At 37.8% G+C, this 16243-nt stretch overlaps 2 protein-coding genes across 2 annotated transcripts; both read right to left on the bottom strand.

Annotated features, from left to right (window-relative positions):
* Position 1: 1 nt before the first annotated feature.
* Positions 2-8045, bottom strand: cdk10 (cyclin dependent kinase 10). Its single transcript, XM_062420089.1, has 13 exons — positions 7893-8045; positions 6731-6803; positions 6557-6628; positions 6225-6327; positions 5777-5858; positions 5513-5580; positions 4118-4170; positions 2923-2992; positions 2594-2653; positions 2200-2323; positions 1600-1739; positions 1460-1512; positions 2-1361 (listed from the first exon to the last, which is right to left on the bottom strand). The coding sequence occupies exons 1-13, from the start codon at positions 7980-7982 to the stop codon at positions 1267-1269; spliced, it is 1083 nt and encodes a 360-aa protein (XP_062276073.1). The 5' UTR covers positions 7983-8045; the 3' UTR covers positions 2-1266.
* A 4491-nt stretch (positions 8046-12536) lies between these two features.
* LOC133981958 (charged multivesicular body protein 4b-like) lies at positions 12537-15018 on the bottom strand. Its single transcript, XM_062420840.1, has 6 exons — positions 14835-15018; positions 13429-13525; positions 13163-13280; positions 12847-12973; positions 12666-12732; positions 12537-12561 (listed from the first exon to the last, which is right to left on the bottom strand). The coding sequence occupies exons 1-6, from the start codon at positions 15016-15018 to the stop codon at positions 12537-12539; spliced, it is 618 nt and encodes a 205-aa protein (XP_062276824.1).
* Between the last annotated feature and the right edge of the window lie 1225 nt (positions 15019-16243).

Raw genomic sequence — 16243 nt, 5'->3', positions numbered from 1 at the left:
ATATTTTTTTATTACGTTCATCAGCTGATGGTTTAAACATGTTCAGAGGCTCGACAGCAACAGTGCAGGTATCCATCCCTGTGAGGTAAATATGAGCCATTATTCCAGTTCTACCAGTTAAAACCACCTCTGTGAGGCCACTCACGCTGAGGCTTTTTACAGCTACGTATTAGTCAGCATTTTACCTCAAGGACACTTTGACAGGATACAGCTGGTTATCTATACACAGTGATGGTTGAAGGGGTCAAACCTGTGATCTTTTAGCAGCTTCACAAGGCCATGACGTGACCGTGAAGTGTATCCAAAGTAACATGGAGGCATGGAAGCAAAGCTCATTGATTTAGCTCATACTCACCTCTTCACAGGTTAACTGCTGAGATGTTTGGATCAAAACTCAGCAGCTCAACAGAAACAATTCACTCAAAGTGAGACCAGTGCTCACCACAAAACTTCAGTACATGATGCTTCTGTGCTGTTGTCAAGGCAACTCCATCCTCATCACCTTCACCTTGTTAGCCATGCTAGTTGCATGGATCTATGCTTGGCAATGTCTGTCCATCACTTTGGTCCAGACTAAAATATCTCAACTATTTCATAGATTGTCCAGATGTTTTGAACAGATAGACACATTTAATATAGTACCAACATCAAGTAAAAATTCTAATTTGTCCAATATTTGGATTTACCAGCACACACCTGCTTAAGTAACAACGGTACCATCAGCCTCAGGTTATTGAGAAACAAATCTAGTCCAAGACTATATTCGTTTCTAATGGATATTTCCACTGAATCTTGTCTTTAGTCAATGACTAGTTTTAATCTCTGTCTGAGAAACTGGACCTAAACCTGCTAAATATTAGCATTTTAGTATTGTCATTGTGAGCATGCTAGCATTTAGCTCATTGTAGAGCCTCACAAAGCTGCTAGCATGACTATAGACTCTAGTATACAGACCTTGGCAGCAACATGAATATTGAGAAACTTCTAGAAACTATAAGTGGCACAAAATTATGAAAAGTAATGCATCTACACAGATTTTGCAATTAAAACCTTTTTAAATAATAATGTTCATATGCAGTGGTCATACTTGAGTCCAACAGGGTGTTAATCTCCACCCTTCACAGTAAAACCTCCTCATGAGTGGATCCATGCTGCCACTGTATGCAGTGTGAAAAGAAAGCAGCGTCTACTCCCTCTGACTGCACATTACTAAGAATGTCACTTCCGCTCGTGTTGGAGTCAAATGTACTCTCATCAGCACCTTCGTCACACTTTACTCCGTTTGGAGCGGCTCTCAAGGGCAGGGGCAGCCCGTTTGTTGCGGTGGTGGGGGAAGGTTGGCATCAGCTCCGGTTCACAGGCTGCACACAAGGGAGCAGAGACACAAGATTAATGACTGACATCAGACAGCAGGGAGGACAGCTGACACGTCCAGAATCAGTTTCATCAGTCTACTCACGCAGTGGTTTCTCTTTAAAGTAGGAACTCTCCAAACTGTCTTTGGCGTTAGCTCTGAATGAAGGATAAAGACAAGGATCAGTTATTGATCGCTCATAAAGAGGAGCAAGAAAGTTCACCCTTCGTGTGTATGTGGTGTACCTGCGCTGTGGGTTGTACATGAAGAGCAAGTTGAGCAATCTGTGTCCGGCATCAGAGAGCCAGGTGAATTTATTCTTCAGGTTGTTGTACGGCTGCTTCCTCAGACTGTACTGACCAATGAGGGGCAGCCTAGAGAAACCCTGAGGGACACACACACACACATTTATCTCTCAGATTCAGTTCACATAAAGGCTTAAGTTAATTGTGACTTAATGTACTACTATTTACATACATTTTTTTTTAAATAGGAGGTGTTGCTTGACCTGAAATTGTTGTAACTGTGGTGAATAACAAGTTAAACAAAAATAAGCTTTATAATATGTGCAATATTAGTTCTTTGGGTAATAATATAATAACAAACATTTTATTAACTAATCTAAATTTTTTAGATATTGAATAGGCAGCATATATTCTATCTCCCCAGGGAATGAGCTACTAGAACCAATCATCCGCCACACACATATATAGACTTATAGACTTTTGCAGTGTTCAATATCCAAGACACAAAAAATATGGCATTATTCCTTTAACATCACCACATTCCAACATTTATCTTCATGGAAGTTTATACTACAGAGATATTCAGAGCTGGAGTCTCACCGGCCAGATGTTCTCGTTGGGTGTTCCCAACAGCTGGACTATCAGGTCCACCTGCTGGATCTCGGAGGTTCCGGGCAGAAGAGGTTTGTGGGCCAGGAGCTCTGCCAGGATACAGCCCACCGCCCTGTGACGGAAACATCACGACGAGCTTGATTAAGGTGATAATTCAGTGTGAAGGTGCAGAATTGTGCTGACTTCATGAACAGCAGGTTTAGAAGTGTGTGTGTGTCTGTGTGTGTGTGTGTGTGTGTGTGTGTGTGTGTGTGTGTGTGTGTGTGTGTGTGTGTGTGTGTGTGTGTGTGTGTGTGGGTGTGTGGGTGGGTGGGTGGGTGTGTGGGTGTGTGTGTGGGTGTGTGGGTGGGTGTGTGTGTGGGTGTGTGGGTGTGTTCCTCACCACATATCCAGTGCTGTAGTCTGGGTCTTGCTCCCTAGGAGGAGCTCTGGAGCTCTGTACCTACAGACCGACAGACGTGTGAAGGAAGGACAAGGAGCACATATCATGACAGAGACACAATAAGCACGAGGAAATGGAGCTAATGATGGAGGACGACTGAGAGGGATTAAACAGATTAGTTTCCACTGAGACTGCACAAGCATTAACAACGTACACACACACACACACACACACACACACACACACACACACACACACACACACACAATTACATGTGTGCTAAAGGGGCATTAACATTAACGTGGCTCCAAGGCCCAGAAAATACTCACCACAGCGTCACCACTCTGGGCGTCATGGGCTGCTGGGGGATGCCGTACATCCGGGCTAACCCAAAATCAGCTATACAAAGAGGGGGTGTTAGAGAACACAAATAGAAGACTTCAAGTATATACACTATGTATGGACAAACAATTATTTAAGTTATCTGTTAATAACTTATTTTATTAATTGATTAATAGTTTAGTTTATAAAATATCAGAGCGCAGTAGTGTCTACAGCCGTGCTAGCAGCTCTGTGAGGCTGTACTTCAGTGCCAACAATGCCAGATGCATTTTGATGTTAACAGGGTATAATGTTTGATAGAGATTGATTGAAACTGGTGCTCATAATTCAAAGTATTGGAGTAAAAAATGTAACTTAGACCAGATGATTGTTATTATAACTCATCCTCTGTGCACCATGGATGTATGAACAAAATGTGTGAGAAATCCATCCAATAGTTCATATCCATCTTCAAACTGAAATATTTGTATTTATTTTGTTAGAATCAAAAGATATTCAGTGCACAATGATGTAAAATGGAGAAAAAGCAGCAATGAGAGTTGAAGCTCAGTTTCAACTCATTATAAGCAAACTCCATCTGTTGACATAGACTCTCTCTGTCTAACTGTGTGTGTGTGTGTGTGTGTGTGTGTGTGTGTGTGTTAAACTAGAAAATATTACAAAAAACAATAATGCAAACCCTGTGTATAGAACTGTAAAAAAAAAAAAAACAAAGCATACTAGTTTACAGAAACAGACTTATGAAATATGCACTAGATATTGTGGATTAATCCGCCACTGAAAATAGTGCCCAAAAAAAATGCACTATTTTCTCCTTTTTTGAGAAATGTGTGATAAAAAACACTACCCTAACACTAACCCTGTTTTAGAAAAATTCTGGAGCTTTTAAAAAAACAAAAACAAAGACTGACTAACACATTGATGATTTTAGCTTTCAGGCAGTGCTTTGCTGCTCATAACTGCCAATATATAATTTTTCCTGATGTTTTTAGTTTGTAAAGCCATGAGAGAAGGTTTTAGGGTATACAATATCACACTGGAAGAACGAGAAAAAGATCTAAGGTAAAGTGATATTAAAGGATATAAGAAGATATTCTAAGACGGGAGTCAAAGGGCAGTGGTGGTGATGTAATTATGGTAAAAGCTACAGAGGTGGTTATGGTAACAGTGATGATGACTCACCGATCTTAACGCAGCCTTTGTCTGTCATCAGCAGATTAGACACCTTCAGGTCCCTAGTAACAAGATTGAGAAGATTAATGAGCCAGCTACCAGAAAATAAAATGCTGTCTACCTCGTCCACTGGCCACACATTTGCAGAGCTGAACACTGAATTTAAATTTTGTCACATATTTTCTCCTGGTAGATTTATTCAAGCTCAGTCGAGTTGGATGGTGAGCGTCTATCAACACCTTTATGTCATTCCTCATGATTTGTTGGGGATATTAAATAATTTAAATAATACCTCGAGTAATTTAGATGCAATGAAGAATTATTTTAATTTTCAATTGATCTGCCAATCTTTTCCTCATTAATCATTTGGTCTAAAAACCCCACAAATCACAATTTCATAGAGTCCAAGATTACATCATCAAATATCTTGTCACATCTGTCAAATATATCCAGTTTGCTATAATGGAAAAAAACAGCAAATTGTCACAACTGATTAATTTTCTGGAAATTAACGGTTTCATTTTTTTACTGGACTGTGAATATTCTGCACTTTAAAAATATCTTGGCTCATGATCTCAAATACATAGTTTTCTATGTTTAAATGGAACAAAGATCATCTCTCCGTACGTCAAAGTGTCTGTTCCTTCATCATGAACTATTAAACTGTTCTTGAACTTCCATTTGCGTTAGCCCGAATGAGTCACAACAGACGTGCTTAGCTGTTCATTACCTTTGCGTCTCAGCATTAGACGCCCCTGCACCTTAGGAAACCAGATCAATTAATCAACTTAATCCAACTGCTTGACTTAATGGCCCCATTTATACCTGGCATCAACATAAATCTCGGGTGATCCAATCACAAATGCACAGTTGAGACACATTTCCTATTCAGATGTATGGGATGTTCCAACTGTTCATATTACTCCAACCAGAAAACATCTGTGTTCCCCTTTATTCTTTCAACTATTTATCAAAACAACCTCAACGTCCTGCATTGTAACCGTATTTTTACTGTTTACGTTTGCACTTGTATTTAAAGCTGTCCACTTGTGAGAAAACACATGTTAGAGTCAGGTGTAAACAGGTTGAATGATACAAAGCAGTACCAAAACAAAGAAAGAAAGTACTAAAGAGCTGTTTGAAATATAAACAAAAACTGTGTCATTAATTCCTTGAACCTGCCTTGTTAAATTACATGAGTAACAATTTTTTCTGTGTTTTCTTGAGTTAAAAAACATCTGTATCTCTTTTTTATATATAATAAGTCCTTTTACTTTGAGTGTGAGGGACTGGCACCCACACAGGGCATGTATAAATATCTTGATGAGAATTAGTTAAAGTTATCCTGAGAAATCAGAAACACACAAAGCAGACTCGTCAGACATTAGAAATGTCAGCACTAACCGGTGTATGATGAAGTTGTGATGGAGATACTCCAAACCTCGGAGCAACTGAAGGATAATACACTTCACCTGGAAAAAGAGGGAGGGAATTACTACACTGCAGACACCTGATCATGAAGAAAACACCAGCTTAACACTTTTATGCCAGCACAGGGAAATTAAACAGTGCCCGTGTTCAACTAAAGCCAGAATTCATGAGAGAATATGAATGATTAAGACTATGTAATATGAAACAGTTAAATTTTGGGACTCAACTCTGTCCTACCTGAGCCTCAGAGAATGGTGTTTGCATGTTTTCCAGCAGACTGGCCAGATCCTGTTCACAGTAACTCATCACCAGAAACAGACTGAACAGGACACACACACACACGCGCGCGCACACACACACACACAGTTAGAAAGAGAGAGTTATTGTTTGTTCTTGGGTTGTGTCAAGCTAAACGAACTGGTCTCTGTCCAGCAGTGGAATTTTGATTCATTTGGGGCTGCGACTAATGATTTTGTTTTTATCAATGAATGAATCAACTGATTGTTTTTTGATTCACTGCTTAATTGTTTATCCATAAAACATTCAAATGACTTGTTTTACCTGAAAAGGGTTCTAAAACTCAGTGTGTGAGGTTCAGTTTACAATGCGAGAAAAATGTTGCAAAAAATGTTCTACTTTTCCCCTTCATAAGAACTAGAACTGTTGGTTTTAAGATATTTGTTACCTCTCCAGCTGGGTGCCCACGACCACCTCCTTCAGCTCCACTATGTTGGGATGTCTCAGTCTCAGCAGTAGGGTGATCTCTCTGAGACTGCTGATAGGGACCCCTGACAGACACAGATCAGGGCATCAGCAAGGCTTCTCAAGATCATTCTATCAATTAAACTACAGAAGCAATACACAAACCAACCAGGTACAGGTACACCCGCACCCGCACCCGCACCCACACACACACACACACCCACACACACACACACACACACACACACACACACACACACACACACACACACACACACACACACACAAAACTACGTCTACTAGCAGTGGCCTTACCATCTTTCTCTTTGTCCATCCGGACCTTCTTCAGTGCAACAATTTCATCAGACTTGGTGTCGCGAGCTCGATCTGTATTAAGAACAGGAGATGGTTCATCTTCTAAGCAGCTGATGTGTTATTTTTGTGTCCTGCTCAAACCCATCAGTACTCTCTCCAACATTTATGACTTACAAACGATGCCGTAGGTTCCTTCTCCTATGCGATTGAATTTCTCGAACTCCCTGACGCTTCTGCAGCTCCCAAACTGTAAAAGAGTGAAAATATAAGGAGATGGTACAGCGGTTCTTTTCACTTCAGTGATGCAGCATGTGTGTCTCAAGCATAAGGTAACAAGACTTGCATTTTGATCTCATTCATTTCAGGTTTGTTATTAAGTTTCATTAATAAGTCGGGTTGATGGACAGATATTGGAAAGTTGAACGGTTTCTCCAGACAGCTACGTGTGACATGGCTGTTAAGGTGGGTGAACATTTAGTGATGGTGACACTTCTGTATCTGACATGATAATCAATATAGGATAGGAGTCTAATGCTCTTTGCAAAAGGAACGTAGCCTTAAGCCATTATGAAGAACTGGCTGAGGGAATTTTCCATTGTCTAAATGGAACTTACAGCCAAAACACATTAGACAACCAAACAGTGCAATTGGCTCAGTTATAACAGTACTATCCTGGGTGAGAGGATTCCCAAACAAATCACCTGCTGTCTGGGTTAGTTACTTTTAATGCGATTTTAATGTAGTTTTCCAATTCTCTATCCAAGTCATTAACAAGATCCTTCCCATCTCTACCATCCATCCCACATGACGTGGACTCGGCATTAACATGCAGGCTTAAGTGTTGAAGCCAGTAATGAGATTGTCTGCTGCTGGAGACAATGCTAGTGAAGTGAACATGAAGTGGGCCACACAGCTGACTGAATAATTACTTTTACACAGCGTGCACACAGCCAGTAAGCACAGATAGTCTGATACATAAACAACAGGAGGACTCTTAGCTGGAGACGATGCCAAACTCTATTAAAAAAAACTGCAATTATTAGTGAACAATCTAAGACGTAATGTCATTATTATACCATCACTGTTATTATGCTGTTTTAAATGAGCTAAAGTTACGACGTGAGATTAAACATTAGCTTGTTAATGTTGAAAATGTAATGTTGCCTGCCATGCCGACGTCTTCACTGGCACATCTATATTTGTCATTAATGGGAATTTCTTATCTATGAGTGAAATATCGTCGCTGGTCAGCAGACAGATGTAAAACTAGCAGAGTTTTGAACGGAGTTTGGCGTCAGTGTCTCCAGTTAGGGAGCTATAGCTTTACTTCTCTTACCCTGTCCTTTTGAGGCACTGTGAATGTTTTATTATTCTTAATGGACTTGAGCTTTATTGGGTCCGGTTCGTCTTCTCCTATGTTGTCCATTCTTTCACTTCAGAGTGTTTTCTAGCCACAGAAACACAAGAGAAACGAAGAGAAACGAGCCAGTATCCGTCGCACGTTTACCTCCACACACAGCGGGGTGGTGTGACGTCATCAAAAGGCCAACCGAGCGCTTTCCCGGAGTTTGACCAGAGACCCAAATCCATGTGAATCATTCTCTGGCAAACTGTAATAAAAATGGAAATAATAATATGTCAGCTAATATTAGTTACTAAACTTTCCACTCGATAATATCTGTAGTCTCACCAGTCCTCATTTAGAGTGACATAGAACAAACTATTTTGCACTAGATACAGCACACTCACTCATGTAATATAAATACGAATGGACTTACTTTTAATTGACTTAATGCTTTTCTTGCCATTTAATTATGTATTTATTTCAAAGCCAGAAAATATTGTACTTGACTACTGTCACTTGGTACTTTACAAATTCAAATTATACACAGGCCTACAACATATGATGAGCTCATATGCATTGTTATGGATGACACTGCCTTGTATTGAGGTGATGTCATTTTTTTCTTTTGACTTATTAATTGATGTCAAATTTATATTCTGAGCAACTGTTTTGGATTTATTATGATTATAAATGATGGTGCAACCTTGTCTCATTTCTTTCTTATAACATAAAATAGCTCAAATGAGCTCTAACTGGAGCAGCTGCAACACTACATCAGTGCTCACACATAAATACAAAGATAATAATGAACAGCCTTTTTCTGCCTTGAATACTTTTATTTTTACCACCAGGCGTACTTTTACTTAAGTTACATTTTCAACACATGACTTTTCTTTTAATGGAGTATTTTTACAGTGAAAGATCTGAATACTTCTTCCAAGTAAGCAATCAGTGAGCATGGATATAATAGCAGAGGCACCAGTGGTTATACTTCTGTGCACTTTTTACAGTACAAATTACCTACAAAATAAGGAATGTGGCAAATACATTATATATAAATATGATAAATAAACCCATCACTACATACAGTAATTTAAAATGTTCTCCACTTTGACAATGTACAATCTGTAGCATTAATAGCTGTAATATTTGTAGGCTATAATAATATGACACTGAAAAGTGATATTTTGCATAATTACTACTTATTATTAATTTTGCTGCTTATTCTATAGCATTTTTATTAAGTAAATTAAAAATATCTATAGTACTTCAACCATTGTTCTCTCCATATCTGTGGTAAACATCCAAATTAGAGTTTCTGAGTTTTTGCTTTAAATGTATTCTTTTTACTTGTGTCTGAGCACAGTTTGATTCTGAGCTTACCATCTTTGGCGGACGTGTTAAGTCATTGGCTGCTCATTATTTTCTTGCCCACGACAAAAGGCGTTGAAGAAGGCCTTTGCTCTTTGGCGGCATCAGCTATAGTTATGGTGGTTGGTGAGGCGTGGATGTCTTCTCGTGATGGAGCTGTGATGAGGATTATGGGTGGACGTGGAGAGGAGTCAGTTGAATTTGAAGACTCAGTGATGGACTGTGGTGTTGGGGGCTTTTCTGTGACTGTGACTGTAACTGAGCAGAATAAAGTAACTCTTTAGTATCAGGGATGAAAGACGCCGACTTGGCAAATTTTAAATAAAAAAGTCAGGTATATTGGTAAAATTTTAATCCACATACACATAACTCACTACAACAGCTTCTTTGTTTTTGGGGGGATTTACAGTAAAAAGTCACAAACCCCCAAAAATCCCCCCAAAAGTCTCCTTCTTGTTTAAAGGTGTGCTTTGATTCAGTGTGGCTTCACTGGGCAGAGTTTGTTTTCACATTCATCTGCTGAAGGAGGAAATTTTCTCTGAGCTCACCTTAAATCTCAGTTTAAGGCGTTTATACAAGCCTTATTTGTGACATCACAACTAGTTTGGAGCCAATCGAGGGTCAGTAAACAGCTTACACAAGAGACATTTTATATCGAACAGTTACACTTGCCCTGGGACTAACCTCAAGTTGCGGTGAGGTAAACTCGACTGACCCGAGGATTTCTAGGTGTGTGTGTGTGTGTATGGTGTGTGTGTGTGTGTGTGTGTGTGTGTGTGTGTGTGTGTGTGTGTGTGTGTGTGTGTGTGTGTGTGTGTGTGTGTGTGCAAGTGTAGAGAACGGTACAAAGAGCAGCAGCACATTTTAAATTGGATTGCGCTAATTTCTTAAGAGTGTTAAGTCTTTGTGTACATTATACTAATAGTATTTGATACTACATAGAGCACCATGACGAAGAACACCTGTTACCTACATTCAGCTGTTTCTTAGAAAGATTCCAGGCCTCTCCATACTGTTTAACATAATAAAAAGTATAGCACATGGTTTATACTAATGCTAATGAGCATTAATAAATGCAGGTTGTCATCTGGACCTTGTGCTACCATATTAGTGTAACTGCAATCCTCTCCAACCTAGATTTTCATAGCCCATCTTACTGAGAGTATTTAGGGACTGCATGAAAATTATTGGGGTGTAAAAAGTATAACCCTTCCCAGTCTTATGAATATTTTTATTTGAGCCTCCTCCATGACATAAAAAAAACTGATGCAATACCATTAGCTCCCAGTATCTTTTCGTATAGATTTTAAGGTTCTTTTACTTGTTTTTAAAGCTCTACATGGTTTGGGACCGGCCTAAATTGCAAACTCTCTGTTGTTTTACAAGCCTTCACATGCTCTCACATTGTCTACAGCTTTGTTTTTAAATACACACAATTCAAAACAAGAAAATCGGAAGTGCAGCTTTTTTAAATTATGCTCCAAAATAATGGAATATTCTACCTAAAATAACGAAGCTACAAAAGGTAAACATGCTGGCAGGTCAGTATACACAAACATACCCTCAACTACAGTCCATGTATAGAAATATTCATGATGTATTCCTGATGCAGCAGAAATCACAGGTTTTCAATGAGTTGATAATGTCGTTTGATAATGTCGTTGGTATGTTTGAGGCCATTTTGAGCTCCTATATAGTTTATTCTTACCTGATTCTTCCTCCTGACTTGTTCCAGACCCCATTAGGCAGTCCATACATGTCCACATCGGCTACGATAGGTGCATATTTTGGTCAGTCTGTGCTATACAGCACAGGAACAGTCTGTATGAGACAGTGGTTGTTCTGTGCCAACTGCTTTCGCCAATCCTCCTCTCCCCGACTGTCCCCGTCACTGTGTGTGTCTGGCTCACAGACGCTAATCCTGTTCAGGTCTCAGCAGTACAGTACAGGATTTAAACTAGGGATAATTAGTAAAAAGTCTGTTGACTGTTTGGGGGAGACCACATGATAACATCTGAACTGGAATACAAAGAACAAATGAAACAAAATCTATTATTAGGCTGAGGGTCCATATAGTGTTTGTTTGTTTTCTGAGTTCCAGTGTCTTTTTTTCCATTGTTAAGAGCTTCTTTTTTTCAGGGCAAGCATCATGCATGAATATGGGTTATAAATGCACTCCTAGATGAATTTTTTTTTTTTTTACTTTATTGAACAGAATATACAAACAACCAGTCATTCTAGTTCATTACAGTAGATTTCTCAATTTTTCAGAAAGGTGTTGCTGATGTCATCACTGTCACTCCTTTCCAGGTAACCAATCAGTTATTAGATGGGGCATAGATAATAATAACCTAAGAAAGAAAGAAAAAGAGATAATAAACATAGTCTAACATACTGTAGAGTGGTAATATGTTGTTAAGATATTGTTGTCATAGAAACAAAAAAACAGGTGCAGTGCTTTTCTGCCAAAGACAAACGCTGTATGGACACACATCTTTTAGTCTTGTCTGAATTATCTAGTTAACTTTAATCATTATGGAAGTTAATATAAGACAATCATTTCAGTTTACAGTGATCGTTTCATTTTGGCAACCTCCACTAGCTGAAAATACCTAATTCTATTTTTATTTTATATTTAATTTCCTGAAACTAAATATGTTGGCATAAGAGGATAAAATTAGCAGCTGTATCAAATGTTTCAAATTCATTCAGATTGATCGTCGAAAGAGCTCCACAAATCTTTTAATAACATTTAGTCGTTAGTGTTGATTGATGCTGCACACCAAACTGCACACATAGGCAAAACAGTTGTAAATTGTATATTTAAACAAATGCCCCAAAAGTAATTGCAGAGGTCAAAGCAATCAAATGCTATTGAGTACTAACACTTTGGGCATGGTGCTTATGTTGTACTTTGACTACTCAAACATTGTGTGTATAAATCATTGTCTCCCGCTTCAAGCCGTTATTAGATAATAGTTTATTTAACATAACTTACTATAAAACAATATGAGGATGAACAGTTTTACATAAAGCATTGAAAGGGACCTCTTGACAGAAAATTGTAGTGATACATCAAATAATAAAAGGCTTTAAAAGTGGACAATGCATGTAGCCACATATAAAAAGTGCAGTTAAGTAAGTGTCAGGGACAGATCTGCGAGGATTAACTGTCATGAAAGTCTCCTGTCATCAAGTAATGTTAATAATATCGTAATTATAGAACAATAATAATAATAATAAGTGCTTTCACTGACTGCTCTTTTACACTGAGGTTTCTGAATCGGAGCTGTAAAGAGAAGATAAACACAAACATTCATAAACAGTAACCTATGTTACAATGTTTATTTCATCCAGGCCACTTCTTTCTCTAACATCAGCGTGTGTGTTTACAGGGGTTCATTAGCCCAGCGCCGCAGATGATCTAAAGCATCCTCGATCTCTTCTTCCTCCGACATGGCTGTGGAAAAGAAAGGACAAAAACCTGTGAGACATTTAAGTTGGTCCTGCTAGCATGTAAATCATGTGTCGTCAGCCGTGATCCACTGCTTACTTTGTACCAGATGGTTCTTACCAGGCTGGGAAGGTGATGCCGTGGATGACACTCTAGGAGAGGGGAGCTGCTCCTCCATTATGTCGTTGTCAAAGATGCTCTCATCCTGATTCCTCACCAGCCTCTCCAGCTCGGCCTGCAGTTCGTTCTGAAGACACACACATACAGAGAACAACAGGCTCAAAGCTCATAGCATCTGACCAAGAACACCAAAAGTGATAAGAAATTTTAAAAAATACCCCATTACATTTTCATGTAAAACTAATTATAGATTTTATTTGGAGTCATCCTTTTTTCAAACAGTGACAAATCACGAAGAGCGCGACTTTTACTGCACCTCATCGAACTCCACTCCAACACTGGCAGATGTGTAGAGGGTGTCTGACACTTCTCGGGCCCCTTCATGCTCCTCTGTGATGTTCTTAATCAGGTCGTTCACCTTGCTGTGAATGTCCCTGAAAACAACAGCCGGGAGAAAGCTCAGTTTAACTGTTTTACCAAGACATCCACATACATTCACTCAGCTGAGTTAGAACACGTTACAACCTGTATGTAAAATCTTATGTTATCTATAATAATTGCTTATTCTTTTTAACCTCTTACATGTATTCATGAGCCGACTTCATGGCCTTCACGGCACAGTCGATGTGCTTGACATTTTTCTCGTACCTCTTCATTTTTCTCAGTGCCTGCAAAGCCACTGGGAGGAGAGCACAGTGAGATACAGACAGACTGACAGCATCATACCCAGCTAACTCCATCAGTCTACCATCACATGGGTTAAATAATAATGACACGCTCCATTTGTACTTAGGAAGTCAGAATTTGATACAAATATGAGAGTGGTATCAGTCTTTTCATCTAATGCTCAGCAAGACATTAAATACATGTTGAACTATTCCTTTAACATAATTTTACTATTGCTAGACTTTTGATTTTAGACCCTTCTTTACAGTTGAAATTTTTGAATTGTCATAGCAGGAAAAATAGGTGTAACTAATAACAGTAATGATGTTTAAGCTCCATTAAGATTAACATTAAGTCATTATATTTAGCTTTAGTGCACAATACCGGACACCTTAAACGGGAGAATCAGTGGTATGAAGTTGTTATTAATGTGTACAGTTGGGGGATATGATTATGATACTATTTATACTGTCATATCTATGCCTTTCCTATCTCTTGAAGTATTGGACAAATTCACACCATGTTGTACATCAGTAAGCAAGACTCATTTCAGGAAATACTGAATTGATATCAATATGATGAAGTATCTTGATTTGGATACTGGATTAGCCAAAAACTGTCACTTCTGTCTGTTTATTTTTATCCATGCAGTTTTTCCAATTGGTTTTCCAGAAAATGTACTATACCACGATATACAATATTGATATTATGTTATTTAAAAAAGGACATATACTGAGATACAGGGTTTCATCCATATTACCCATAATATAATATTGCACTCTATAGTCCTTATAGATTACTACGGTTTACAATTACTTATGTCTTAAATTTTTTTTAATAGCCCGAAATGTTTTATGTCTCAGGAAGTGCTATCTAAATTTGTCATATTGTTGTCTGACTCTCAATATAATGACAATAAAGTTACTACTACATAAAGACCAAGACTTCAAATGTGGCCTCAGAGACACTCAAGAATATGTGTTTTTTTGTTGTTTTTGTTTTTCATTCTTTAAAAAAAAGTATATATTAAACCATAATTCATCACATTTTCTATTGGCTAAGTTACAACACTGAATAGAAATCATGAATGAAATTAAAACACATTTTAAGGCATGCTATTCATTTACGTGAATGCTAATACATTTTGGTTTAGCCTAAAATGGTTAGTTAGCTAACGTACTAAATTAGTATACTGTTAGCTAGTTGACTCGGCTACCTTACTTACATAATTAGCACATAATTAACATATAATTAACACTATAGTCATGTATGTTGTATTGTTCATTAAGGACTCATTTAACGCCTGACTTCGTTTAACTCACCTCTTCTGTTTTTTCTGCTGTTTTCCTTGGCGCACAGCAGCTCCTGGTCAATCTTTCTCTTCAGAAAGTCTTTCTTCTTCAGCAGCAGCTCCTCTGCGTCCTGAAGTTTCTCTGATTCGTCTTCTTGGCCCTTTTTCTTTCTGACCTTTTCTCCGCCACAGAACATCTTCACAAACAGAGCCATGTTTGTGATAAGCCTTGGTATGTTATTAAGTAGTTTGATATTTCCTGCCTGTAACCTGGTGACCACTTTCAAAGCTAAATAACAGGAGACCACCTGATACTGTACTGTGGGGGGCTGCTGTAAACTATTTCAATATTATTGTTTTTATTTACCTCTATATTCATATAGTTATATTAATATTAGTAAGAGTATTGGAATAATAAATATATCCACAATATTATTACTATTACTATTAATATAATATAAACAGTCACATAAATATTAGTAAAAGTCTTCTTAAATAAATCCATATTATATTACTATTAATTTCTCAAAAACTTTTCTATCACAACCAAAACAACGGTCACTCTGATTGGGACAATTTGAGCTGGTTAGCACAAAGGCTCATGGGACTGTTAATGTTCGAGATGAAAGTTGTATTACATTTAGTGATGTTGTGTACATGATTAATTGTGTTATGTGGGTTTCCAGGTTATATGGCCATAAGTAGTATTCATTTTGATGTTAACTTTAATTAGCAGTGTAGCCACCACGACTGAGTGTCCTGGTGTGTTTGATTACCTCTGGCCAGTATTCATATACAGTTGTTATTGTCACTACTGATGTTAAATAAATAGCACTCTCTGCTGTCGTGCGGTGTAAGGGACGCAGGAAATCAGGAATCCTTCTCACTGTGCATTCTTCCACGGGAGCCGGCCTCAATATGTTTAATGATAGCAGGTACATTTAAAACTAAAACAAGTAGTAAAGTTCTCTGTGGGAAAGAATGTTCTTTTTTCAGTTTTTTTTATTTTTTATAAATAGCAATATAATGATTACATAGAGGTGAAATAAGGTGAGTTAACCCTGAGTCTATTTTCATTATGCTTTAGGCTACAGTTACGTTACAGTAACGTTTTGTCGATGTGACCCTTTAAGAAAGAACTGGTTTAATTAAACATAATTTAATTTAGTTTAAAATAAGATATTCCTTTATTAATCCCACAGTTGGGAAATTTATATTATTACAGAAGCAAGTGGATAGCAAAAAATAAAATGAGCATCAATAGGAAGAGTAAAGAACAATAAATAATAAGGAAATACACAAAAAATAAAACGACAATAGTAAAAACATTTTTTTGAAAAAAACTAACATTTTGTTTTGTTTGTTTTTTAATATTGGTGTTGAATAATAAGATACTTGAGTTGTCATGTAATAATATTAATAACAATAATCATAATCGAC

This window comes from Scomber scombrus, chromosome 6 (genome assembly GCF_963691925.1).
Source record: "Scomber scombrus chromosome 6, fScoSco1.1, whole genome shotgun sequence".
In the NCBI taxonomy this organism is placed as follows: domain Eukaryota; kingdom Metazoa; phylum Chordata; class Actinopteri; order Scombriformes; family Scombridae; genus Scomber; species Scomber scombrus.
Note: the sequence above shows the minus strand (reverse complement) of the source record. Positions and strands in the feature narration are given on the sequence as shown.